At 41.1% G+C, this 27,403-nt stretch overlaps 1 protein-coding gene across 1 annotated transcript in view; it reads right to left on the bottom strand.

Annotated features, from left to right (window-relative positions):
* The window catches only part of dpf1 (D4, zinc and double PHD fingers family 1), a 33,256-nt gene that overhangs the window by 3,325 nt on the left and 2,528 nt on the right, over positions 1-27,403 (bottom strand). Inside the window, 8 exon segments of the mRNA XM_026376758.1 lie at positions 1,118-1,237; positions 14,215-14,346; positions 14,437-14,515; positions 15,424-15,513; positions 16,185-16,312; positions 16,980-17,087; positions 18,062-18,222; positions 18,700-18,729. Of these exon segments, the coding sequence (XP_026232543.1) occupies positions 1,118-1,237; positions 14,215-14,346; positions 14,437-14,515; positions 15,424-15,513; positions 16,185-16,312; positions 16,980-17,087; positions 18,062-18,222; positions 18,700-18,729 (848 nt within the window).

Here is a 27,403-nt window from a genome sequence, read left to right as displayed (position 1 = left end):
ATATTTAAAGTGTTATCATTCATAAGAAACTGATTATATTGTATACACAGTAGCACTTTTTTATTGGGTGTTGGTGCTTTCAATATAAGGTTTTAAAGTGATTTAAAGTGAATTTAAATTCTCACCACTTTCACACCTCTCAGCAAGTAATAGAAGTGTGCATGAGAAATGAAAGATTCTTCTTGCACGGAAGACTTAGTACATTTCCAAAGCATGTCATATTGTTTAAGAAGATTTAATGTTTGTTTCTACCTTTCAGGCAGTGGATGCTTTCTGTTCCATACACAAGGAAAATCAGCTTGCAGAGAACGAAAGGGCAATGCATCATATACTTATTCATTTTGTGAATGCAATGCTGTGTAATGTAATTGCTGAATAGTAATGCAGCAAAGACTTTTCCAATAACACTGCATTTATGTCTCCTTAAACTATTATTACTGCTAACATTTGCTAATAAAGGCTGGCATGAATGTCTTTTTATGATAAGTGACCTTTAGGAACAATAAGTTTTAAAACTTAAAAGTAAATTTAACATAGCTTAAAACACCTCTCAGGATAAAGGTAACTATCTATCACTGGCTTTTAGCATTTACTGTCAGTAAATGTTAGTCAACATAAGTTGGCATCACTTCTTATGTCATCTTTCAATTGCTTAACTACTTTATACATTCTGTATATGTTTGGGTATTTGCAATTTTATTTGGAGAACCTTCCATATATGTTTTTATTGCACATACAATATTTTATCCTTCAGTGACACCACAGTTTAGAAAAGTGCTACCGTATATCAGGTGAGTCTCTGCAATTTGGTTTTCAACTGTGTCAAATGGAAACCAATAACTACCTAGAAGGTCAAGAAAATACCTTAAAAAATATAAAACATTACAGAAAATTGGCATTAACACATTTACATATACTGTACATGATTTGTAGCAAATGGGCTAAAACAACAACAAAAACACTGGTATGGTCCATTCATTTTAAGTATTACAGTAAGCAAAACTTCAATGTATTTATGTAGTAAATCAGAAATCTAAAGAACTGAAACATTTCAAAATTGTGCATCAACAAAGGACCGCCTTCCTCCTGCCATTCATCCCCTTCAGCGGTGCCCTACCTGAGCGTCCACAATCCGCACAGGAGATAAGGTCTTCAGGACATCCAGTCTTCTTTGAGCCTCCAAGGCAGAAGTCGCAGTAGCCGTTGGCAATCACTGAACCGTCTGCTGCTTTCTTAGCTGGAAACAGAAAAAAAAAAAGAAGAGAAGCCGGTGATGAAAATAGGGATCCAGTGTGCGCTCACCTGTGCTCTTGGGGCAAGGTGGATGAAGAGTGTAAACTCATAAGTCAGTGTTATGAAATGTTGCCCTAGAGTGAAGCAGCTTTATCAATTTCTAAACAGCAAGACAGATTAGGGAGGGGAAGACCATAACAGTTCTAACATATGTCCATCACCAAGGTGTGCTGAGCAAGACGAAACTTTGTTGTATTGACAGAGAATGATTAGAGGTAAACTGTTAAGATGGGAGACAAAGACGAAGGACGGAGATGTTTAACTAAGTCCCTGTTGCCAGACTGCGCACCATCCCAGTTGGGCCACGCTCTGTCTATATCTCTCTCTTTTTCCATCTGTTTGCTTTGGTAACAACAAGCACCGGTGCAGGTCTGCACTTCAGACTGGGATTCACCAAACTGCACCTCACCCAGGAACGGGGGGGGGGGGGGGGGGGGGTGTCCACTGGGAGCCATTGTGGTCTGGTAAATATTGCTAGAGGTAGACAAGGAGGAAGAACAGGAGGAATTTAAGGAAGAAATGTGTGTGTGTGCATGTGTGTGTGAAGCTGCTGGGACAGACCTGCTGTCATGCTGAGTGCAGAGAGGCAAGTGCTCCACATGAAGCCGTTTCATAATAATTATTAACAAGAGAAAAATTCCCCCTGCCTGCCTGAGTGCTGTGTATATATGTGTGTGTGTGTGTGTGTTCCCCATCTACCCCTACAATCCCTCTGTCTGTCTGACTGTCTGCCTGTCTTACTGCTGTTGATTGCATAATCACTTTAATGGAAGCAATCACATAACCACTGCAGACTATTTTGTATGTGCACTTTCTTCCCCAAGATATAATGTACTGGAAGGATCCTTCGCAATGAGTCACCAGGCAGGACAGGGGCAATAGCAAATACAATAGAGTGCATTGCACAGGTACGCACATACACATAGTGTATTGGCACACACAGTAAGCTACTCATCCAGCAGAAAGAAAAAAGTTAAGAACAAACTAAGTCACACAGACAGTGCTGTAGGTGATACTGGCAGACACAGAGAGGTCATTAATCCGTCCATTTCAAGGTGGAGTCATGTTTGGCTGGGAGGGGGTATGGGGAGGGGTGAGGAGATGGTGAATTGAGAGAGAGAGAGAGAGAGAGAGAGATTGGGTTTCTACTCCACAGGGTCTGGCTTTAATCCTCTGAGAAATAAAATTGTGAAAAAAAAAAAAAAATCTCTGATCAGGATGAGAGACAGACCGACAGACAGAGAACAGAGGAGGGGAGGGACATGATGAGGTGTACCTGCTGCTGCAGAATTCAACAGGGTTACACCGAGAAAAAAAAAACCCCATAAGAAATACGGCGTCATTTAATCTGTTAGAATTGCATACGACTTTACTGCTGTGCCGTTCATACAGTAGTGCAGTTGAATAAAAAGGTGGACAGACCACTGTAGCTGGGGATCAACCATCAAGAAATAATAATCAGATGTTTTACATTCCTATTAGAGAAAATGTGCACAAAGAGTGCTAGATATTTACTGTACATTGGACTAAAAGATGGATTTTTACTGAGCATTGGCTGTTGTATATTGGTTGTTACTATACAAACGCTGTCTGCTATAATAATATAATAAGTCACATTAGATCATTCCTATGTGCCATCCCGTCTACAAGACGAACAATTTAGGCATGACAGCATATGATTGACTGAAGGAGAGGGGGCCTTCCTGAATATTATATGAAAATACTGTATTTATTCTCCAGACATGGAGGAGGCAGTCAGTGTGCTGACGATGTTAAGTCATCTAGGTTGTCGGTCCATCACCTCTAGCATAGGTGAAAATTTATTCTTTCAGACTTTCATGACTTATTCACTTTCCTTTTATTGCCTGCTCTCCAAAGCACAAACAATACAATTTGGTCCATGCTACTATAAGTCTTGTGTGTAAATATGTCACTAAATAAAAAAAGATACTGGGGTTTTTTTTTTCTCTCAAAGTGTAACTAAGGCTAGGCAGTAAACTAATTGCGGTCATGTTGATTTAAAATAAAAAACCTGCTGGCTACCTAACATCAGCAGTCTTTCCGCTGTGGAAAATGTCAACTTATGTTTGTTATGTTATACATCTTATCTAATTAGCGAGCTAACCCTGGCTCCTGTTAACTGTGGGCTATACACTGGGTTATGATTGTATATACATGTATAGAAGTAAACAAACATCTGTTGGTTTTGGTAAATATCAGTAAAGGTACAGTTGGAGTATTTAGTCACAGAGTATTGTCCAAAGTATTTAAAAAAAACAGACTTGATCATTTTGCTAGATGAAAAGATTTCACTGTAATTGTTCCATCCAATAATTTTGGAGACTAAGTCTAAGTTGGCCTGGCTAAAGAGTAGAACATTGAACCTTATAAAATTGTGTTTACACAAAATTCCCTGCTTCCTATAAACGGACAGACACTGGATGAGTACAGTAGCTACATAAGTGTATTTACGTTTTAAGAAACTAACATAGCCAGATGTTTACTAAGTCTAACAGAAGGACGTATAAAGCTGTAGAGACATATGTGGCGTTCAGGCCCTGGAGCCAATGCAAACACGTTTCTGTCTTCTTGGTCTGGTCAAACAAATTGCTTTTATCTTTGCTGCTTTTATTTGGTCTCACTGCTGCTGATTGGGCCTCACAATCCCTGGTGGGATAAACTAGACAGGCACACATGTGGATAGACACAAACACACACACACACACACACACACACAAGTGAAACACATTCAGACTGCATTTTATCTGTGTCTGCGTGCTACAGCGTGCGTGCTACAGCGTGCGTGCTACAGTGTGCGTGCACGTGCGCCTTTGCTTTTGTGTTCATGCTAGTTTACATGTCTGTGTGTATGTGCGTGCTGGGAGGCCCCAGAGAGTGAATCAGCAGGTCCTGACGCATGTGAGTGAGTCGAGGCTGCCTGCTGGCCTGCCTGCATGAAGGAAAAGAGAAAAAAAAAAAAACTCCATCAATGATTAAATGCCTGCGGCCATGTTTCAGAAGCCGCCTGCAACCACAGACACGCCATTGCTGGCAAAGGGAGGGAGGGAGGGAGCGATGAGGATGCTGATAAAGAGAGAATAAAGAGGAGTGAGCTAATGAGCAAAAATAAAAGAGATATATGCCACGATGAGGAAAGAATGAGACTGAAAGAAAGCTGGTGCACGTCAGCCAGTTCTTTTTGCTTTCCCTTGTTACCTTTCCGTCTCCTCTTGGTCCTGTCCGTCTCCAGATCTTTACCTGCTTCAGCCAATCTCCCCCTCTCCTTTATTTTTTTTACCTCCATCTCTCCCTCCTTTACCTGACCCTCTCCCTCCTTCCCTCCCTCCTCTCCTTTCCTCTCCTCTCCTCTTCCAATTACCAGGAGTATGAGCAGAACCGCACACTTCACAGCTTTCAAGTGCTGAAGAGAGATCCTCCTGGGAATTATCCAGCAAGAGATGAATCCTCAAATGCTCCTCACCCCACCTCCTCTACCCCCCACCACCTTCCCTTCCCCATCCTTCCTCCCTCTATGCTTATTACCCCCCCCCCCCCCCATGTCTCATTTTCTCTCCTTTCCTTCTCCATGCTGCTCCTTCATTACTTTGCGTTGTTATTTTGCTCTCTGAGCCTCCTCTTGCCCTGTTTCTTGTCCAGTCTTCTCCTATTTCACAAAATCAAAGTACATTATTTTAATTTCTTATGTTATTAATATATTAATGATGTTATTAATACTGAACTAGAACCTTCATAAAGATCCAAAATCTTTCTTTGTTTTTTTCAATCTTACCATGTTGTTCAAAACATTAACTTTCCATGAAAACAATCCTGTTTTCATTTTTGGGTGCTAATGGGTTTTTAATGGTTACTTTGAAAATGTAAAATGTCTTTATCTTAACAGATAAAGAGACTGATCTGATCCTGTCTGAAGTTGTAACATCATAAATAGTGGTGACATGTGGCTCACTTGGTAGAGCAGTAGACTAAAACTACTACTAAACATCTACTGCAGCTGTCCAAACAACAATTTCCCCAAGGGGATTGATAAAGTAAAGTCATTATTATTAAAATGTGGTCTCTCTATTTGCACTGTAAGAACATACCCATTTATATTAGATCCCAAGTTTGCCAGCATGGTTTTTAAAAGAGTAAAGTAATTTCAATGCTATAAGAATAATAATTTATAGAATATTTATATATATCATGTTACCAATGGTGACACATATGGAGGGATATTTCTTTCTATGTTTAGTCAAAATGAAGCAACAACTGATGGTGTGAGAAAGTACAGGACAAACATCTTCATACTTTTACCATCACGCAGTTATTTTCTCAAATTTTCTTCCTCTTGGATCACTTCCTTCTCTCTTCTTCCTCCCCCATTTTCCTCTCTCTCCTCTGTCACCCTCTCTTCCTCTGACCCGGCCATTACCACAGCTGGATCTCATTCTCTGGCCGACCAAAATGGAAGCCTCATCAATTTAGTCTTAGTGCTGCCTCCATAAACACACACACCTACCTGTTGACTTTTAACACTTTACATCTTCAAGCAACTTTTTAAATTCTTTCATCTTCTGTTTTTCTGCCTCCCTGCCTGCTCCTTGATTTGTTGCATATTAAAGCATATTTAACATTTGCATGACATTTACTTGAACTGATTGAAGTGATTTAATGTGCTTCCTTTAACTTCTATTATATTCTATTCTTGAGTGTAGGCACAGGTAAGGTAAGTCATTAACAGGTTGCTATGGTTACCATTACAAAAATACAAAACTTGGTTAGTCAAGGCTGAAGTTTAGATGGGAATTAACAAGTGATGGTTGAGTGTGAATGTTTTCACTTTCAGTGTGCCTGTTGTTCACAATTACTGAAAGCAGAAAACACCCCACTGCTGCAGATGTAGATATGAGGAAGAGGTGAGGATGAGGAGGTGTTGAGGTGGAGTAAAAGGAGAAAAAGGACAAGACGGGGAAGGATTTACACAGATGAGGTAAGAGAGAAGGAGAAAAAAGACAAAAGGAGAGAGAAGAAGATGAGGAGGAGGAAGATGAGGAGGCACAAACGGCAGAGAAAGAAGGGAGGCAAAAAAAAAAAAAAAGTGGCTCCCGTTGTATCGGAGCAGCGGTGTGTGAAAACACACACTCTGCACTCCTGTCGCCTCACTGCTTAATGAGGAGAGCCTCTCAGGAGTAGAACACACACAAGCACAATGAGACGCGCACACATACAACGCACCCACAACCACGCACATACAGTAGTGCCAACACACCGCGCGCGTGCACGCACACACACACACAAAGATTTACAACCAAGCCTTTGCATAATAACTTTTACCGTCCAGTTTCAGTCCCATCCCCCACTCATGCTCTTTAATGTGATAAATGAGAGTCCCTGTAACACTGGTCCAGCCACACACACACACACACACACACAATTGGAGTCACAAATGTTGCATATATTCAAACAACAAAGGGATAAACAAACGGACATATGAAAAGCACAGACACGTGGATCCACACAGACAGTGCCAACCACAAGTCTCAAATGTTCAAGGAGGTATCTTCAGGTTTTTTTTTTTTTATGCAGACAAGGAGGCAGAGATGCAGTCAAATGGAAACCGTCAGTCACAGATGAAAAGTCACCGCCTTCCTTTTTCTCTTTCTCCTTCCGTCTATATCTTCCTCATCTTGCTCTTTCCTCCATCCTCTTCCTCTTAGCACTTGGCACTCTCATTATTGCTGCTGCTCTATCTGCCTCTGATTCAATCTCTTCTCTGCGCTTCATTGTGCTTCATTTTTTTTCACTTCCTTTTCCTTATTTGGTCTCTCTGTTTTTTTGTTTTTTTTTTTTCATCTTCTCTGCTTTACTCTCAAAGAGGAAATTGGAACTCTTTCCTGCAATCCATCTGTTGTCACACTAATGCCTGCACCAATACCGTTCTCTGTTTCTCCTCTGTTTTCCCCAAATTTCAGCTCCTTTTCAATCCCTGCACCCACCAAACTTACAATACCCACCCCTCACCCTTATGTACTACACTCACACATGTCCAGTCAGCAGGTTGCGTAACTCCCAGTGCATTGTGGGTCTGAATGCATGCATTTGTGTGTATGTGTGTGTTTGTGCAACGTGAGCTTGTATGCAGAGATGACATTGCAAAGTAAAGAGGACAGAGGCAGTTTTGGTGCATAATAAAACTTGATCTATGGCTGCATTGTAATCACACTGACCTGCAGAAACAGACACACACACACACACACACACACACACACAATCCATCAGGCTCTGCAGTCTGCAAATTTGGCCAATAGACACATGCAAATAAATCACACATAGACACAAAGACATGCATAAACAGTGCCTGTGTGGGGATAGTTTGTACACATATACTCACACTTAAAAAGCGCCACTTAGCTAGGCTTGTGTCCCTGTCGATGAAGAGTTAAAATGCAAATTATTAATTGTATTTCGTTCCAGCGAGCGAGACGGCTGGGAATGTGATAGGGAAATCTTGTTTGAATTGTACCCAACCTGACATGGTCCACTATACTATGTGTCAGCCTTGCACTGTCATGTGGAAATACCAAATAGTCTGTTGAACTAAAACCAAAATATGATCATTTTACAAAAATAATGTTAAGTGGTTTTTGTACAATGAAATAGAGAGTGTACATTTATGTGGGTTGTGCTGTTTTCTTTGTTTCAGGCAGGTTTTGTGTTCAGGCATAGTGGCTATTGTTGCTAACTTCTAACTTCTAACGTCTGACGTCATGACTATGGCATTAGAGATTTTGATGAACATGATGTTGTTGTTGTTGTACTGTTGATTCTTACTTCTCCTTCTTGTCGCTGTGTTTTACTGTTACATTACTGTCACAGACAGAAAAACAGACAACAAGGGATGGAGAAAAGACTTGGTGTGGGGTGCAGCGTGGGGGTGTTGGGTAGCACTGGTGGTGTCGGGGAGGGTTGTGGTAGTGTGGGGGTTTTATCCTAACATGGCCGAGACAACTGAGGAACCACAAAACAACCAGCCAGCAAGCCACAGCACCACATCTTAAGACAGAATAGCAAATGAAGCAGACTCCAGTATTACCCTGCCTTCACCACTCCAACTGTCTGGGGGAATCTATATGATGAATCATGAAGAGATTTTTTTTTTTCGTTTTTTCTGTCTGTATAACTCTCTGCTTCTCGCTCTGCTTCTCTCTTTGTCTGTTTTCTCTCTCCCCTCCAATTCTTTATGTTATTTTTAATGAACTCCTCTGTGCTCCCTCCGCTCCTTCTCGCCACTCCGATACTTCAACTTCTTCCATTCTTCTTCGTCATCCTGTGCCTCTCCTCTCATCCTCCCTCCTTCCCGCCATCCCTTCTCCTTTTCCAATTCTCTTCATACCTCTCCACCATCCCTCTTTCCCTCCCTTAGCATCTCTCTATCTCTCTCTCTTTTCAATGTACATAACAGTGTACTCTTTAGGAGGGAGCCCTGGCGGTATCTATGGCAACCGAATTGCTAGGCAACAGCCGTTTCTCCCTTCCTTTCCCGTGCCGTGCAGCAGCGGCAACAATCAACCAATCAAAAGGTGAGGAGGAACGCCGGCAAAAGTTCAGAACACATCCAGAAAGAACTGCATGCTCTTTATTTCCACATGTGTTGTGCTAAATGGAAAATTTTTACTATATATTTATATATTGTACGTGTACAGTAATCAACCAGTTTTTGCACTAGAGAACAGGAAATTAAACCTGACAATATGCTATTATTTAGATTATGCTTGGCCTGAAAATACAATAAAGCATTTACAAGATTTGTGTGAATCACAAAGCCAGTTTTCTGGTCAATGCTGTTGATACAGAGGCAAACAAAAAATAATTGTTGGCACATGTACTGTATGCCACGTTCCATACAATTGCATCTATGCGAAAACAACACTGCAGCTAAATTGAAAGTAATAAAAGATGACTCATTGTACATTATATTACATGATATTACATAACATTATACATTTTGGTAAGATTTGTCTTTGTTCATACTTCAAATTTGATCTCAAATATTAAATTTGAAAGCGCTAAGCATGAAAAAAACCTGAAATTTGCTTTTGTTTTTCTTTTACTTTATTTTGAGAGATTATTTAGCAGGATGTCAGCAGTCAATGCTGCAGGTTTTCTTGAGAAATCACAGTCAGAATCAACATTCAATGCAAATACTTAACTACTTATAAGACTGCACTGACAATATAAGTGCCACAATACATCTGTACATCTGTGGGAGAGAGGAGGACAGGGAGGCCATTTTGAGATGCAAGGCAAAAAAAAAAAAAAAACAGAGATGGAAAAAAAAAAACACACAACAACAACCCACAATGGTGAATTGAACAGAGGGACACTGACCTTCAAAAGACTCAGTTACATGTCACACACACACACACACACACACACACACACACACACACACACACACACACACACACACACATGCACACTCAAAGTTGGGCATGATTGCCCATACAGCACATTCACACCACTCTGCACAGAAGCACAGACCGACACAAACACAAAAAGAAATGCACAAAAGTGTGTGTTGTGTGCATTTTTAAACACACACGTTCAGAGCGTCCCTGCTGCTCCACACCGTAGGACCGTCTGTCCATCCAGATAAAGTGGCCTCTGAATTTCTGTTCAGATTTGAGAGGGGGGGATTTAATGACAACTCCCCCTCCCCTTCTCTTTCTACCTCCGCCTTTGTCTCTCTCTCCCTGTCTGTCTGTCTGTCTGTCTGTCTCTCTTTTACTTCTCTCATTTATCCACAGTTGACATTTCTCTCAGTTTGTTTCCTTCTTGCAACCTATTTATCTATTTTGCACTCTTTCTAATCCACCTCCTCCTATCTCCTCCTCTTCTCATCTCTCTTTCTCTCTCTCTCTCTCTCTTTCCATACCCACAAAACCAATTTTCAGGTGGACACTGCAGGGCTGACCTCTAAAGTAAACATCCCCCTTATTCATCCACTTCTCCTCAGCCTCCTCCTCTTCTTCTTCCCCCATCCCTCCCGCCATCACATCAATGCCAAATGAGCCCTCTCCCTCCCTCCATCTACACCTCCAACCTGTTCTACTCCGATTTGGAGGAAAAGTTAGTAAATGAAGAGTTAAAAAATAGTATGTGGCACATTCATGAATTTTGATGCTGCTGCTTTATTTTGGGTAAACACAATATCAGCTAGCATTCTGATACAGTATATGGGAAGGTGTGATACCTGAGGTTGATTTTGGTGATGGTGATCTGGGCGAGTGACGCAAAACAAAGACATACATTTAAAGGAAGCTGGGTGATGGATGAAGCAAAATAAGACAGAAGAGAATAGAAAACTGGAGGAAGAGCAGAGAAGGGAGAAGAGGGTTAGCAAGGAAGCACAGCAACAGAAGAAGAGGAAAGACAGGGAAGGAAAATCTCATCTCCTGCTGGAATAATCTGTCATTTATCACGCTGATGGAAAAACAGGGAAAGCGAATGGGGCTGGATAAGGTTCAGAAAAGACAGACTTTTACAGTTTGTTTATTTTTTTGCTAAGTTTGTGTTGTGGATGCTGCATACATACTATAGTGTCTAGACAGCTTTTGGAGCAAGAATATATTATGAATTATGCATGCAGGGTTGCTCTCGTTCGGGGGAGCCATATTAATATTATTACATATGTGGAAATATACCGAAGGGTGCAGAGTGAAAGGTGGAGGGTGGTGGACTCTCCTCCATGATACTCAGCAGATTGGGGAAAGCTGTAATGGCACACACACACACACACACACACACACACATATGTACGGTGCAGACTCATTGAGCCTTGCAAATGCATGCGTACATGTGCATGTAGGCGCGCACACACACATACACACCAACGAAAAAACGCTAAGCTTCCTTTTTCATTTCAGCAGAGAAGATTGCATTTTCTGAGGGTGTGTGCATGTGTGTGTGTGTGTGTGTGTGTGTGTGTGTGTGTGTGTGTGTGTGTGTGTGTGTGTGATTACTGACTGTTTGGGAGGGAGTGATGGGGGATATTAAACGATTCAAATGCTGTCTCTCTTGCTCTCCTCCACTGGAGAGACCTAAGACTGCAGCATGGCCACACACACACACACACACACACACACACACACACACACACACACACACACACACACACAGACAGACATACTGGGCCAGTCTGTTCTGTCAGACAGGCCAATTTAAAAACACACACTGCCAATTAACTGAGAAGCAGCATAGTTTTAGTGTGGACATTGTTGTACTGCAGCATAGAGAGATAATGCGGATATGTGTGTTTTTGTGTATTTATCTGTGTTCTGTTCTCAGCAAATTGCTTGTTTTAAGACTGGGAGGAACAAAGAAAGTGGGTGAATTGTCTGCACTCCCTTTTCAAACGCTCACAGTTATTTCTCTTGGTTTTTATAAGTATGAACAACTGTAGTGATTTTACTGATGATTACTGACCCAAACACAGTCTACGGCAGGATAAATGCATACTATTGTCCTTTATTGAAGCGTTCAAAAACAAACAAAACACGCAGACACAAGACGACACCAAACAACAAAAACCACACGCTGATGGAAAACTGGCCTTGTTGGCGAAAATGAGTGAACACAAAGAAACAAAGGCGCCAAGCAATTTGGTTAGTGTGGATGCTTCAGCTGACAGTAGTGAACGTTTGAGGTCTGATTCACAGTTTGTTTGTGAAAAACGAAATATTCATCTTATTCTTATTCTTATTTTTCTGGTATTTATGACTTTCTTTTAGATGACTACATTTAGAATAACCTTTGCACACCTTTGCTAACTGCAGCTTTGGGATGCCCTAATTCATACTACTGTTATGTATGCTATTCAATGCTTTTTACTACAGAGGTGATCTTTGAATAATCTTTTTCCCCTGTTTAAATTTCTGTACAAACCAAAGTCCCTCCAGGTTTTACACTTGGCCCCTTTACAGCTTCCGGACGCCTGCCAATACTCTATATAACTCTCATACTTACTTCTCGCAGTTGATCTGATTAAATACAAGTCAAAGGCACCACAGGGAATGATGCGGCATGAGTTGAAATCCACACTGATATTTGATATAAAGAAAATGTAAATGCACATTGCTCATATGTATTAGAGACGAGGCATTTTCATGAAGGGAAAGGGATTTCATTGTACTGGTTATTGGAACACCTCAGTGGACTGAAGTCACCCAAAATGACTGATACAATGCAAAATAATTGCTTTCGAAAACAAGTAGGGAAAACTTTTCTTGTGTACTGTATACTGTAGCCCTAAAAATTTTGATTTAGTAACAAGACAAGAGGCTACAGCCATGACAGATGCACAGTGATGACACAATATGCTGCGAACATCCTGACAATGACAATGGCAATAGTATTTAAGTACTGTACAGCACTAATCGCAACTAAGGCTAATTTCAGTTATTACTGTATCTATAGTTGTTATTATATATATCAGCCCAGACTACAGAGGCAGTGCTATTTAAAATTTGTTTTTCGTTCTGATTAACACTGCTTCAGGACAAAACATCTGTTCCCCTGATTTTCTACGTCCACAGTGTGGACATAAGCCTGTAGTGTATGGCAAGAAATGCTGGAAGCAGTACTGTGACTCTTCATTATAAGTACCTCATGATAGTCTGGACCAGAGCATTAATGGATACTCATTAAGCAGTTCATAGCTGCAGCAATACCGTGTGCTGTTAATTGAATATGGCACACAGTAGATGTTAAAATATATTATAATGTGAGCTGAAAAATTCTAGTATATGGCATATGCCTCTTCACTGATAGTTATTTACAGCTGATGCGTGTTGATTGAATAGTTGTTCGTCCTCTCATTTAGCTGATTTATCTTTGCAGGAGCTGTTGAAACTGTCAAACGTTAACTCAGCTAGTTGATTACTGATACAAACACTGGAGCGGTGTTCACCTTTACATCTGAGATTAATGTTGATGATTTTGTGCCACTATAAGTCACTATTTTATTACACAGCATGCCTACCTACCACCATCACTTGTTATTTGACTGTTTGTAAATAGTCCTGTGCATTGTTATCAAGACAAATATCACTGTGCTTGTTTCCAGCTGATTCTGCATTCCAACTCAATTTCAGACCATCAATACAGCCCTGGGCTAAGGTAGCCCAGACAGTAAAAGGTTAAATGCTACAAGTACTACATTGTAAAAAAAAAAGTGAAATTACCCTTAGGCGTGTTAGCCTCAGGGTAACCATGCAAATACTGATGTGTCACATACAACTGTCAATAGACTTGGAGTCACATATTGGGGATATTTGCTCATTTTTTCCACCTTTGTAGTCATTTTGTGTCCATCGATGCTTCCATCCATCCAACCAGCTTAAAATCATTACATGAACTACAATATCCAGCTATAACTGAAATATCAGTTCACCAAAACTGGCTTTTGCTTGGCTCAGGTCAAGGGTTGGGTTGATAAGCAGGTCAGATGACTTGCAGTAACCAACTTCTATGTACCACAAACACAGTTCAAGCCCGCGTCACTGCATGAGTCTGAAAAAGTGAATCATGGTAGATGAAGAAATCAGCTAAACCCATTACTCCTTTGGGGAAAAACCTTATTTGTTATCTACACAAGTGCACAGTTTGGATTTGAGTCATTACTATAACATTCTTTAATACTGGAAGAGGAACTCTGGCAAAATCAATAGTTACTAATAATATGCTGATTATTCTGTTGAAACAACTCTAAAACTAAAACTAATGGACCTACTGTACAAGTTTCTCTATATCTGAGGAGCCACAATCAGCCAATGAACACAGTCCACATGAAGTAAATAATGGATGATGATGAAGACTACAAGAATACTCTAAGTAAGTTTAATATTCAGACAGCACACTCACGCTTGTGGTTGTTCTTGCGCTGGAAGGGTAGTGTGTGCCGTTCTGAGTCTTCTTCACCCTCCTCATCTGCCAGGTGTGTGTGAGTGTAATGGTAACTCAGCCCTGGGCGGTTCTTATAGCGCTTTCCACAGACTAGGACACAGATATGGAGAGCATGAATTCAATTTTTATCTGAAAGTTTAAAAAGAAATAACAAAAGAGTAGGAATAAAAAGTTGCTCACTGTCACAGACGTAAGGCTTGTCTCTGTCTTCAATAGCAGGAGGCTCTTGTCTCTTTCTCATGCCTCCAACACCATAAGCCTGCAGTGAACACACACATACATGCATGGAAGATGCACATGAAAAGTTTTAACTTCACACACACACACACACACACACACACACACACACACACACACACACACACACACACACTCACACACACAAACACATTCTAATCATCTGCTCTCAGTGTAAAGCCCCACTTCCAGCAGGAGGGGGCTGATGACACCTAGCAGGGGAGCAACAGCTCCAATTAGCAACCCTGGGGTCTGTGTGTGAGTGTGTGTTCATGTATGTGTGTGTGATGCTGTTCAGAATTCATTGTTAACACTTCATTATCTTCCCATAGGATGCCCAAAAAAAAGTGAGGGGAGGAAAACTCTCTGATCTAATCAAAGTTGTAAAAAAGGTCATCACAGCATGATTTCAATCTCTGGATCTGTTTGCATTTACTTGCAGCAATAACTGCTGGCTTGTCAGATGATGTGTCATTACAGACGGTGTCATTACAGACTCTGTTCTCTTTATATTCACTATGTAAAACATGATATGTGAAAACTAAAATCTCAGACACGGGATAACAAAAGGGTGTTATTTATGTAGATGCACTTACTGCGGTTTCACCAAGATAAATTGGGGACTCACATAACAAGTGAAAAACACATGTGTTTGCGGTGTTTGTGCATGTATAATTCATTTAGTTTTTTATCAGAATATATTATAGGCTGTCATCTAATACACCGCTGTTTTTGCATCTGATGGACAGGCCACTGAACCTTCACATCAGGCTCACCGCCAGTTTGACTCTGAGCTCGGTCTGGGTCAATTTTGCAGACTTTGGCTTCCCTGCCTTCCCACTGAGAGGCCAACTATTTATTTCCTGGCTCATTAATTAAATATAAAATCACCAGGGGAAAAAGAGAGATGAAACATCAGTGCTGTTTTACCCGTGCTTTGGTACGGTTCTTGCGCTTTGGGACATCTTCCTCCATCTCGTCCACCTCCAGTTCATGAGGAAAATCCCCAACAAGTAACTTCTGTGGGTGAAATATGGAAAGAGACAGGTCGACGTAGTGAATGAAAAGTATAGGAAAATAGCAACTCTATAAAAAAAATCTTAATGTGTTTGTTGTTAGATGATTTCTGACTAATCTGATCACTAATCTAATCTGAAAAAAGATACACCAAGGGCAGAGTGTTGATACCAAGCCTTCTTGTGAGGACTGACGTTAGAAGAAGCTCAAGATTACAGGCCCTAAATACTACTCTCGCTCTCAAGGGGCCACTGTGAGGGCCATTCACTCAACTACTGATTGATTAGCTGTCCATCTGAGTTCAAGAGCAACAAGCTCCAGCTGGTGAAATACTCCGGCCAGATGGGCATTACGTTTTTGCTCAGAAGCTACTGAGTGCAGCATGAGGAATGACAAGCAGGAATACTTGTAAAACACAAGACTGGCTACAGTGCAATCACACACAAGCCAACACACACACACACACACACACACACACACATACACAGTGCCAGAAGAGAGTTGTTATAGCCACAGGAGCCTATGTCACTACCAAAAAACAAACCCTCTGAGATAGACAAAGAAAAACACAGACAAAGAGTGTGTAGGATAATAGGGAGATAAAAATGATAGATGGGATATCATAAGGAAGAACAAAATGAAATGACAGGGAAGAAATAGAAATAAAGTCTCACCTGACACTCGCTCATTGGCTCTTCTTCCTTGGCTTCTACCTTCTTGTCCAGGGTTTCCCCAGCGAGCAGTGACTCCAGCACAGGACCATCTGGGATGCCTCCCTCTTTCTTTAGCGAAGCCTCGTAGTCTGAGGAATGAGACAATTACAGTCAGAAAACAGCAGAGATCTCACATTCATGCTGACATGCTCAGTTGCGCTGACAGTGCCCCGAGGAGACAAAATTTGGCTGGTTCATGAAAGCGCAAGGACTTCTGCAGTGTACAGAGCCTGTAGTGATCATCTGCAATTTGTGTGAAATATCACGAGTGACTGTATGGCTTGTGGGACGTGTCCACTCTTTTGTTGCATGTGTTTACTCTTCATGTGACCCACCTGCTACAGAATATAACTAAAAGGGAAAAATTCACAAATGATTGTGAGTTTTAGATAATACCATTAATAATGTTCAACTCCACTGAACTTATTTTGAATTCATTAAAGTTTTAAAAACACTAAATATAATAGATTCAGTGATAATGAATGTTTGTACAAAATAGTGATGGAAGGCTTGCTGAATAGATACTCAAGGGATCAGGGTTGGTGTGTCTGCAAGAGGACCCTTGTAGAGACAAAATAACTAAAAAGAGTGATATTTTTAATTTTTAATATAGAGTTTTGGGCTAAAAGGGATCTGAAAAAACAAATAAAGAAAAAATATGTAAAAATAACATTAATAATTCATCTAAAATTTACCAATATGGATCCCACAGATTGTTGTCAGTTCTTAAAATGCACCATCCCAATTCCCCCTTACCAATCTTGAACTCGATTGGTACAAGCCGCGGGTCCTCCAGGATGTTTAGCCGTCTCTTCTTGCGCCAGCAGCGAGCGGGATATGTGTACAACTGACCTGGAGCATGACCTGAGACCCAGATGAATACACACATAACATGATATAAGCTATATTACCATTATTTAGAACGTGTATGAACAAAGCTGGTGCACGCATGGATAATTACATACTGTAAATAAATAGGTCTCATATGGTGGAGCTGCAAAATATGTCTACGTTGTCTTTTTTCTATCAATAACGTCAGTGTTTAACTTTATCAGTGAGCTACACTGAGGTGTGGATCATGGTGTGTTATCATTTCACTGTGATATTCTAATATCATATGTAGGTGTTGCTATAGGAAAAGTAAGGATCAACCTCTAGGGACCATCAACATCTTTTGTATCTAAGTCCATCTAATGGTTGTTGAGATTTCACTCTGGACAAAGGCTGAAGGTAAAATGGTGGTGATGTAAAGGGTTGTTAGTTGTGGTACAACTACAACTACTTAAAAATATTCAAATCAATTCTCTGTTTAATTCAGTACAATTCTATGCAACTTAACAACAAACAAAAGACTTGTACTGGCAGACACCGGGCAAAGCCTACAAAGTGAAAATGTCTACACATTCTTGCGCACACACACACACACACATACACATACACACAAACACTGTACGTCTCTCTGGAATAGTTGGTGCCAGCGGCGTATCATTGCCTACAGGGGTGTCTGATTCACTGCCAAAACACACTGATGTTACAGAGAACGAGAAAGCAATGAGAAAACACCCTTTGGGGGAAAATTTAAAAAAAAAGTTGAGGTGTGAAACGTAGGAGTCCTGGAAAAGTGGAGGAGGAAATGAGGGAGGAAGGAAAGAGAGACAGAAACAAGCAGAGCAGAGGAAGGAAGGACGCCACAGGACAAATGACTGGAGAGAATAATTTGTGTAGCACAAGATCTGGCAAACATACACACCAACAAGGCGAGTGCTTTGGAGTGCCCCTTGAGCTTCAACCAGACACTTTATTCTGCTCAGATAACTAACACACACACAGACACACACCTGGTCCACGGTGGTTCTTCTCCATCCAGATGTAGCAGTTGCTCTGGGCCACGCCAGTCTGGGAGTCCAGGAAGGGGAGACGCATGGACCGCTCAGCACACAAACGGGCATTGTAGCTGCGACAGTGTTCAATGGCCTCCTTGTAGAATTCCTCACCAAGACTAGGTGAGGAGAAAAAGGGAGAGGGAGGGTGTGAGTCGAAGGTGAAGAAGGGGAGACGGTCTAACATCAGCAGGAAAACCAAACTCACAGCATGCTCGTGTGTGTGTTTATAAATGTGTGTGTGTTGGGGTCAAAAAAGGAAGGGCTTCAAGTGCACTCTCATGGACAGGTGTAGGGCAAGTTTACACTTTTTTAGTGCATGTGTGTAAGTCAAAAGAGGGCAGGAAGTGGACTGTGGAGTGTGTGTGCGCGTGTTCATGTCGGCGAGCCGTGGAGACGCACGCTCCTATTAACCTGGGTCACAGCAGATAAGCTGGCAACTACACACTGTGTGCAGTAACACTTTTTTTTTTTTACTGTGAGGACAATGTATGTGCTGTATTTTCTCACCTGTACAAGTGTAAGTTTGATTAACATTCAGTGTGATACCCCCCCCCCCCCCCATCCTCTCTCACATCTCTCATCTTCCCTCTTACCTGTTCTTGATGACTGCACCTCCAGATTGCCTGTAGGAAGAAAAAGAAGAAGAAGAAGAAGAACAATTCATGTGTGGTGAGTCACTCCTACACCCCGCCTACTGTTCATTTGGCTTCTCATTCTTTTACATCTTTCGTTCTCTTTCGTGCTCCTTCGCTTTTCTCTGAATTATGTCTTTTTTCCTTTTTTTGCATGTAACTTTCACACTCTGCCCATCTCTTGCTACACTTGTTTTTTTATTATTATTATTTTCATCTTTCTTCACACTTCTCTCTCTCTTCTCTTTGTCTCTCCTGTTAATCACTCCTCTCTAGGGTCCTCCTGCTGAGTGTAGACATCAAGGTCACTCTGCTACACAGACGGTAGATACAGGACACACAAAACTACAGTTGCACACACACATACAGCTACAGCATGGCGCCAACAAACCCCTTGCAAAAACAGTTCAATGCAACAACAGATACAGATTTGTTGGATTTGGTTTGTGCGTCCTCTAAAAGGCCCAACCGACTCATTTTGTAGGATATTTTGCATGCACTGGATTTTAAATTTGACTTTAATTGCACATAATTGCAACTGCATTTTTGCGTAATTTGGTATAATATACCTTGAACAGATTATTCCACCTTTTTAAATGAAAATTTTGAGATTCACAATTTTAATAAAGGCTTTGAACCTAAGCAGTACAAGTTGATTGTATTGTATTCCTCTTGTTTCCATCAGAGGATGGGCCTAAAGGAAGCTGAGAAGCCCACTTCTGTCTGTCTGCCTTTTTCTAGCTCCATATCTTCTGATATTTGTCATTTTAAAACTTGTAATCTTTAAAACCAAACAGTCCTCACTCAAGCAACAGTATTGAAGGGAGTCTGTCAATCTTAACTTTACCACTGTTTTTTTTTACTTGCAAAATCACTTTTGATTAAACTTAGTGAACAGAAAGAATATTGAGAAAACAAAAAATTTAAGGCAATTTATGGTAGTAAAACAAACCTTTTTGTTTATTTTGAAAATGCACGCACATCAAGGTGCAGACAGTGTGCTTTGCGAGAACTTTGAATTTCAGAATCATGGTGAGTGACTCATCTCAAGCCAAGGAATTCAAGACAAAAATAACTTGCCAAAAACATTATTTTAAAAAAGAAAAATTGATCACATAGTGATGCTTTATCACCAAAATCTAACCAGTTTCTTCTTGGCCCAAAGCCTAAGGTTTTTGCCAAATTTCACTCGAATTTGTTAAACACTTTTTGGGATATTTTCTAATTAAGATACAAAAAGCAAACCAAATTATTGGCAGAGGAAATTACTGAAGGCTTCCACAGCAACACACTATAACACATCTCTGAACAGAATAAATGGAAGATTGATCATTTGACAAGATACTCAAACAAGAAGATTACATTAAAGCAGGCTTTTCGCAATGTAAAGGTAAATGAAAAAAAAAATCAAGGAGGAAGATTCTATTGTGACTGTCCTGGTTAGAAATAAGGACATTCAAACATCTGACCCAGCAGATGTTAGGGAGGTCTGACAGCTTTTGCAAGGCATCTTCAAAAAGCTCCTAAACCAGTTCTGCAACCTTGTAATCCATTGTTGGACGCGTGACATTTAAAGGATGTGATCGGGGCGTCAATATGTGGGACATGCTACGCTCGGGTCCATTAATGTGACATTGGGCATGAGCTGTTCGCCTTCTGTTGAAGAGAATATGTTTCTTTACAGCTCAGCTCCTGCAGTTGGCAGCGCATATGACCATTAGCGTATTTTATGGCCGCGCTGGAAGTGCGTCACCAGAACTTTTCCTCACCTCGTTTCACTTTGCTTTAGTGCTGTGCCAGTGATCATCTTTGCAGTTTACAATAAGCGAATGAAGAATGGAGCAGGATAGAGGCCTCTCCAGAAAATGGCAGGTTGGATCCACACAGCCAGTGAGACACCATTTGCAGTGCGGACACCTAAATGCTTGAATTTTAAAATCAGTTTGTTCTAACAGAAGCCCGGCCAAAACAGAAAGGCAGCCATTTCCCCAGATACAATTATAACTACATTACTGTTTGCAAATAAATAGTCATGAGGAAGGAGAAAAAAAAAACATGGTGAGAGGTGCTCAGACAGTCACATACATTCGCAGACCCAGAAGGTCTTACTGGATGCTTTTTAAAATATTAAGAGGAACATGGGGAATAACTGTTTGGACTTCAAGGCTGCACAAGTGACCAAATGAAATACCGGAGAGAGAGACTGATAGAAAAAAGGAAAACATTCAAAATGCAAAACAGCTCACCCCTGAGCTTCCCATCCACCTTCTCCCTCAGCACCCCTCTCACTTCAAACCCTTCTCCATCCATCCCTCCATCACCTCCCTCCCACTCTCCTCTGCTTCCTTTAGAGGTACTGGAATAAGTCGGTCCCCCTTCGATAATAAGTTGACAGCTGTAGAAAATGGCTTCTTTCAATTTGGGTGCTCCCAATCTCATTATATTGTGATAGCAGAGCTGCATGACTGTTTGCCTGTTTGGAGGCTCGTGCTGGAGAAGAGCTGTGGCACCCGAAGTGGAGGCTAAGAAGGAGATACACAAAAGGGAAAGTAGGGAGAAGACACTTGAAGAAAGAAAGGGAGAGGGAATGTGACGGGCAGGGGAGAGAAAATGACACAGAAGAAAGTGACATCAACAGAGGAAGAGGCAAAAAATACAGGCAGAGATGGAGGGAAGGGGTGAGGGGAGGGTGGGACAGAAAATAAGACAGAGACAAGGGGATTGAGCTCTGCAGTAACAGAGTAAGATGACCTGTGAAAAGCTCATTTTGGACATAGAGCTCACAGAGAACATTTTTCATCTTTTAGCTCTCTGTCATTTAACAGACAGCTGCAGACTCATTTTTTCGGGGCCATGAAGCCCTTAATTCAGCTGCAAATAGCCACCAGAGAAAAACCCAGCTTTCATCATCGATTTGCAAAACAATAATCTTCTACTCTTAGATTTGATTCAATAATTTCATTGAGGGGGTCGCAACAGCGAAAAAGGTGATCAGCAAACATTCCTTTATATGCTGTCTCTGATCTTGTTTCCCATCTTGCTGAATAGAATAATAAACCTAATAGCAAAGAAATAAACCAATTCTTAATTTCGTATTCATTACTGAGGTGCTCCTAATGGACCTGCATCTGTAAAAGACAGGGTGTTTCGAAATCCATTCCACTCAAAATAAATAAGCATGTGTAGTGTCAAAAAGTAAAACTAATAAAGCTTTAGCTAAGTGATTGTATATTGTGCCTGCAAAGCTGCAACAAAAAGATTGATACACTTAGTTATAGCACTGTACCAGTGATCAGCCCTGCAGTTTGCCAGTGATCATCCTCTGGGAAATTGATTTATTAGCTTTGTTTCCAGAAGGTAGGTGAGAAAATTAATATTCTTGTGCATCTCAATATGACGCTAACTATAACGTAGATGTGAAATACGTCCAAATCCTGTCCAAATCTGCCCACAACACCTCTATGTGTCACAAATGTGGCACATTACTGTATATGTTGTTTGTTTACAGACTAGCTGTTACGTCATTTTAAGTGTGCTATGAGATAAACAGAGACACGAACTGTCTACTGGCCATGAAGACATAAGAGGGCTATTGTATTTTAATCTAAGCAAATAAGTGTATTGTCCAAAATATATTTCTTTAGCATACTGAAAGAAGAAAGGGTTGGTTATATGAATTTTCCTTCATATAGAGGGAAACTGTTCTATCTGCACCCCTTTGGCCTGTGGCCACTGTGGTCCTACCAGCCAAGCAGGCTGCTTAAAACACAGACCACAGAGTGAGGCATAGAGAAATCAAACTGCCCATCATCAAACCACACTGCTGACAAAGGAAAGCTGAGACCTGAATTGCACACACACACTCTCACACACACGAACTGTGGGTATATGCCTCATTGAGCATGAAAACTAATTTTACAGTTTTATATAATTTCATTTTTGCGATATTTCCGACATGTATTTCTATTTATATTTTATTCCAGCTATACTGTACACTAATGCATGCACACAGACTCACAAGCACAGAGAGAAATACTATCCGCTTTAGTAATTAACTGGAATACAGCCAATCCTCTGACAAACTGGAGCTGACTACCAAAAATGTGCAGGCAGACATGACGGAAATGACAATCACCCAGGCCTGCACTATGCAAGGGCACAAAAACAACACGGAGGGCACCTGTACATATGCACACACCAACAATGTATACTACCAAATACACATATACATAAAAAGAGTATCAATAATCATCCAGACCAATAATCATCAATATAACAAAGAATATAATAGATACAGACATATCTGGTATAGTATTATGGAACTGGTTTATTTAGGTGGTTAGCTAAGCCTTATTTAATCAGGAATTCTCATTGAAATTGAAATTTCTTTCACAAGAAATACCTGATAACAATTGTAAAATACAGTCTATCTATACAAATTAAGATCATAACAATATAAGTTATTCACAAACACCAATTTTCAATCAATCAATCAATCAAATGTTTTTGTATTATTCTATGTCTGGCAATGGTGTCATTTCCTCCCATGGCATTTTGCTTTGAGTATCTTCTCCCAAACTCAACTATTTACTTGCTTGACTTGTAAGTTACTTTGGATAAAAGCATCTGCCAGATGACTAAATGTAAATGTAAATCACAAATTTGCCTCAGTGGGCTTAACAATCTGTATAACACGGCACCCCTCACCACAGACACACACAATCACACCAAATCAAGATTAGATGAAGAAAGAGAAAGAGCGTGCCTGGAGCATGTATTGTGTGTGTTTGTGTGTGTATGAATCCTAAGCCCACACTGAGCTGTCTGCCTCAGCCTGTACTAAGCAAACAGCAGGGAGGGAGAGGCCTCCATGAGACTGCTGAAGAAACTGGTATCACTGGGAGCACACACACTTACACACACATACACACAAACAAACCCGTTTGTGCTGCTGACAGGCAGCAGACATACAGCCTTCCTAAAAAGCACGGCCACCCCACCAGGCCCACCGTGGGTAAGCTATTGTCTGAATCTCTGGGTGATCCCTCAAGTCCCATCCAACAGAAGCAGTCCACTTCAGCACATACCGAGTCTCAGTCCAGTGTGGCATCCACACTCTGCTAAAACACACAAACACACACTGCCGGTAGCAGTTTCTGGTTACGGTGCAATTAACCACACCAATTAGCTGCTTCCCAAAGCAATAGAGAAACAGAGGGCTCCCCCTAGAGGTGAAATCACAACATTGTAAATACCGTAGAGAAATATGGGGAAATCATAAAAATTAGTCAACAATTAGAAAAATGTCAACGCCAACAAAGGATTTCATTTCAATGGTGGTTTCCAACTGGGTGAAATGAGGTAATTAAACTGGAAGGAAATTAAGTAGTCCACATGAAAGTGGCTTTATGAGGGCTGAGGGCTGATTGTATGGGTAGATTTGTAGCAAATGCTGCTGAGACGATCTCTTGTAGCTCTCTGTGTATCTTTGTGTGTATATGTGTGTATGGGTTAGTTTTAAGCTTGTTAAAACACTTGTGCCCACATCCTCAAGTCTGTACACCTGGTCCACACACCTGTCTCATTCACCATTGTCCATCTGTGCAGTTACTCACACATTTGTGCTGTCTGGCCTGTGAGCTAAGTGTGTGTGTGTGTGCGTGTCTGTGTGTGTGTGTGCACGCTCACACAGTGGAGTACTAATATCAGGCAGCCTACTACTGTAATGTGCCTCCCCTCCCCCAGCCCAGCCCATCCATGGCTGAACTCAACAGATTAAACTATGCAATATCACCCTTACCAATTCACCTCTTTCCTCCTCCCCCCCCTCCTCTCTCCACCTTCCCCCATCCACATCATCCTCAATTCAATTTCTTCTTCACTCTGCTCCTCTCTCACACTCTCGGTGAAATTATTTGTCTTATTTCTCTGTGTTCCCAATCACAGTGTGTGTGCTCATGTGCACACACACACACACACACACACACACACACACATATATATGTATATCTATATCTATCTATATATATATATGTGTGTGTGTGTGTGTGTGTATATATATATATATATATATATATATAGTTCAATAAAAATAGGAAAACTTGGCACGTGCACTGGAGTACAGACTTGCTAATGCAGTAATGCACTATCTGACTTAATGAAAACAAGAACAGACGTACCTTTGTCTTAGCGTGTGAGTAGTGACAGAGTGTGTGACAGTCACAAACACAAAGAGGCCACACACTAAGTTTGACAGTGACAGACAGACAGATGGACAGACAGGAGTGTGTGCGAATGCGTGTGGCAGTATCTGTGCAGGAGCGGACGTCTGCCACACTACCAGCTGGAAAACGTCAGTTTCCTTGAATCGCTGTCACAGCACTGGATCTGTGCATGTGTGTGTATGTGTGTGTGTGTGTATGTGTGTGTCTGCAACTGACTGTTTGCATATTTGAACATCATGGGAGATCTGACAGAGAATGGCAGAGTGAGGGAGGTAGACAACAGAGACAGAGTCGTGCAACAGATCGTGTTATTCCTGCTAGCGTTTTGTGTTACCTGCTACGTGTGATTTTAATGAAGAGTTGCATGTCATTTCCTGTGTCTCTCTCCCTCATTGTCCACTGGGTGTGGTTATCTTGAAATCACTATAAAACTGTGACTCAAAGGCCTCTCTATGAATGTTTCCTGTTTGTGGATTTGTGTGTGTGCATGCATGCTTGCATTAGTGCATACCTACTTATGCATGCTGAATTTGTATTTGTGTGTGTGTGCATGCATTTCTGGTCTATATGTGTGGTTGTATATAGCTGGCTGCAGTGTGTATTGAGAGCAGTACATCAGGGTAAGGCAATCTGCCTCTGAACAGCTCCTTCAGGTGAGATTTATCACCACTGCACTTGCCTCTTATTATGGCGATGGATTCCCTACCTCTGTATCACAGTGTTCATGTGTGAGTGCACGTGTGTGTGTGTGTGTGTGTGTGTGTGTGTGTGCACCCTTATTAAAGTGTTGTAGAGGGAAGCAGTTATTTGTTTGTGTTGACTCCACCCTCACCAACTCCTGATAGGGATCCACTGGACATTCAGAGACACTGGGAATAACTTAAATGGAGAATGACAAGAGGGGAGAAATAATGCTGAGGAGAGGAGAGGAGAGGAGAGGAGAGGAGAGGAGAGGAGAGGAGAGGAGAGGAGAGGAGAGGTTTGGGTCCATTTATTCCACCACCACCACACCTTTTCCATTTGTACTACAATCTCACAGAACTACAAATTCCAAATGTCCTGCCTGGAAATCACGCAAGGTCCAAAAGCAGTGGAGCTGACTGACAGTTAGTTAGGTAGCACTGGAGAAATAGGTCATAGAGCTAAAAATACTTATCTATGTCTCTCTTCTCTCTCTCTCTCTCTCTCTCTCTCTCTCTCTCTCTCTCTCTCTCTTCTATCTACTTAAAAAAGACAAAGTAAAAGAGATATAGTCTAAATAAAGGGATGATGAAAGGAATAACTCCAAAAAAGAAATACCCTTAAAAACACCAGACCTCAGGCTTACTCCCATATGAGTAAAGAAAGAACTGAGAGCAAGAAAGGGAATGAGTGTGTTTCCCATTGTGTGTTTACTAGTGTGTGTGATAGTGTGTGTCTGCATCCATACGGGTGATACCACACAAATGAGCAAGTGAGGGAATGAAAGGGAGAGACTGAAAAGGAAAGATCTAGAAATGTATGCTCAGGCTGTGGTTTCAGCCATCAAGCAGGTCTGTTTGCACACAGTTGGTTATTACATGGAACTCATTTAGCTCGGCTCAGTCAGGCAGGGCAGAAATTATATTATATAGGCCCTGCCACAACCACTGCCAATGCCACAGCACACGATTATCTAAATATCTCCCTCTAAACACCACAAAGAAGTAATAACACTGAAAAAATATTCCATGTTAGTTGCCATTTTGACAGATTTTGCCACCTGTGCTTTCAACATGATTGTCAAGTCAAATTCCAAATGTAAATTTAATTTTATTGCACTTTCTTCCTAAAATATTTTAATTTTCAAGGATTTTGTCATCACATTTTATTAGCTGGAGACATCAGGAATACAGTATATGTAACCCTTTAGACGTAGGATGTTGTATGATTTGGTGTGAACAAACATTATATCAGCATATAATTCAAATCTACACTAAATATAAGAATGAGAATATCTTTTGCTAAATATTAAAGTAGTGACACGCCTTGATTCACTGTGTAAAGAAGTGTGGTAGGTGGGAGGTTGAGGGTAAGTGACTTGGAGGGCTCAGATGGTCTGAGGCCGAAAAGATGGAAAATGGGAAAAGAGAGAGCGAGACAGAGAGGAAATGGCTGAACAAAAGAGAGATGGTGAAAGGAGTGATGGATGGAGAAAGTGATGGAGAAAGAGGGAGGGAACATGGATGATGGGGCAGCAGAGGTGATGGGAGGACAGAGAGGAAATAAGAGGCAGAGATATGTAGATGGAAACAGAGGAGAAGGAGAGAAAGAGAGATTAAATGAGTCTCTAATCCAGCAGAGACACAGACAGAGAGAGGGCTGGTGGGGAAATGCCCAGTAGGTCTGAGCTAGCTGCTCGCTCCACCACTGATTTGCCACTGCACACAAATGAACCCTCCACTGTACAGCACTTCCACACA

The sequence above is a fragment of the Anabas testudineus genome, chromosome 13, assembly GCF_900324465.2.
Source record: "Anabas testudineus chromosome 13, fAnaTes1.2, whole genome shotgun sequence".
Classification (NCBI taxonomy): domain Eukaryota; kingdom Metazoa; phylum Chordata; class Actinopteri; order Anabantiformes; family Anabantidae; genus Anabas; species Anabas testudineus.
The sequence above is the reverse complement of the archived record's forward strand: the minus strand, read 5'-3'. Positions and strand labels throughout refer to the sequence as shown.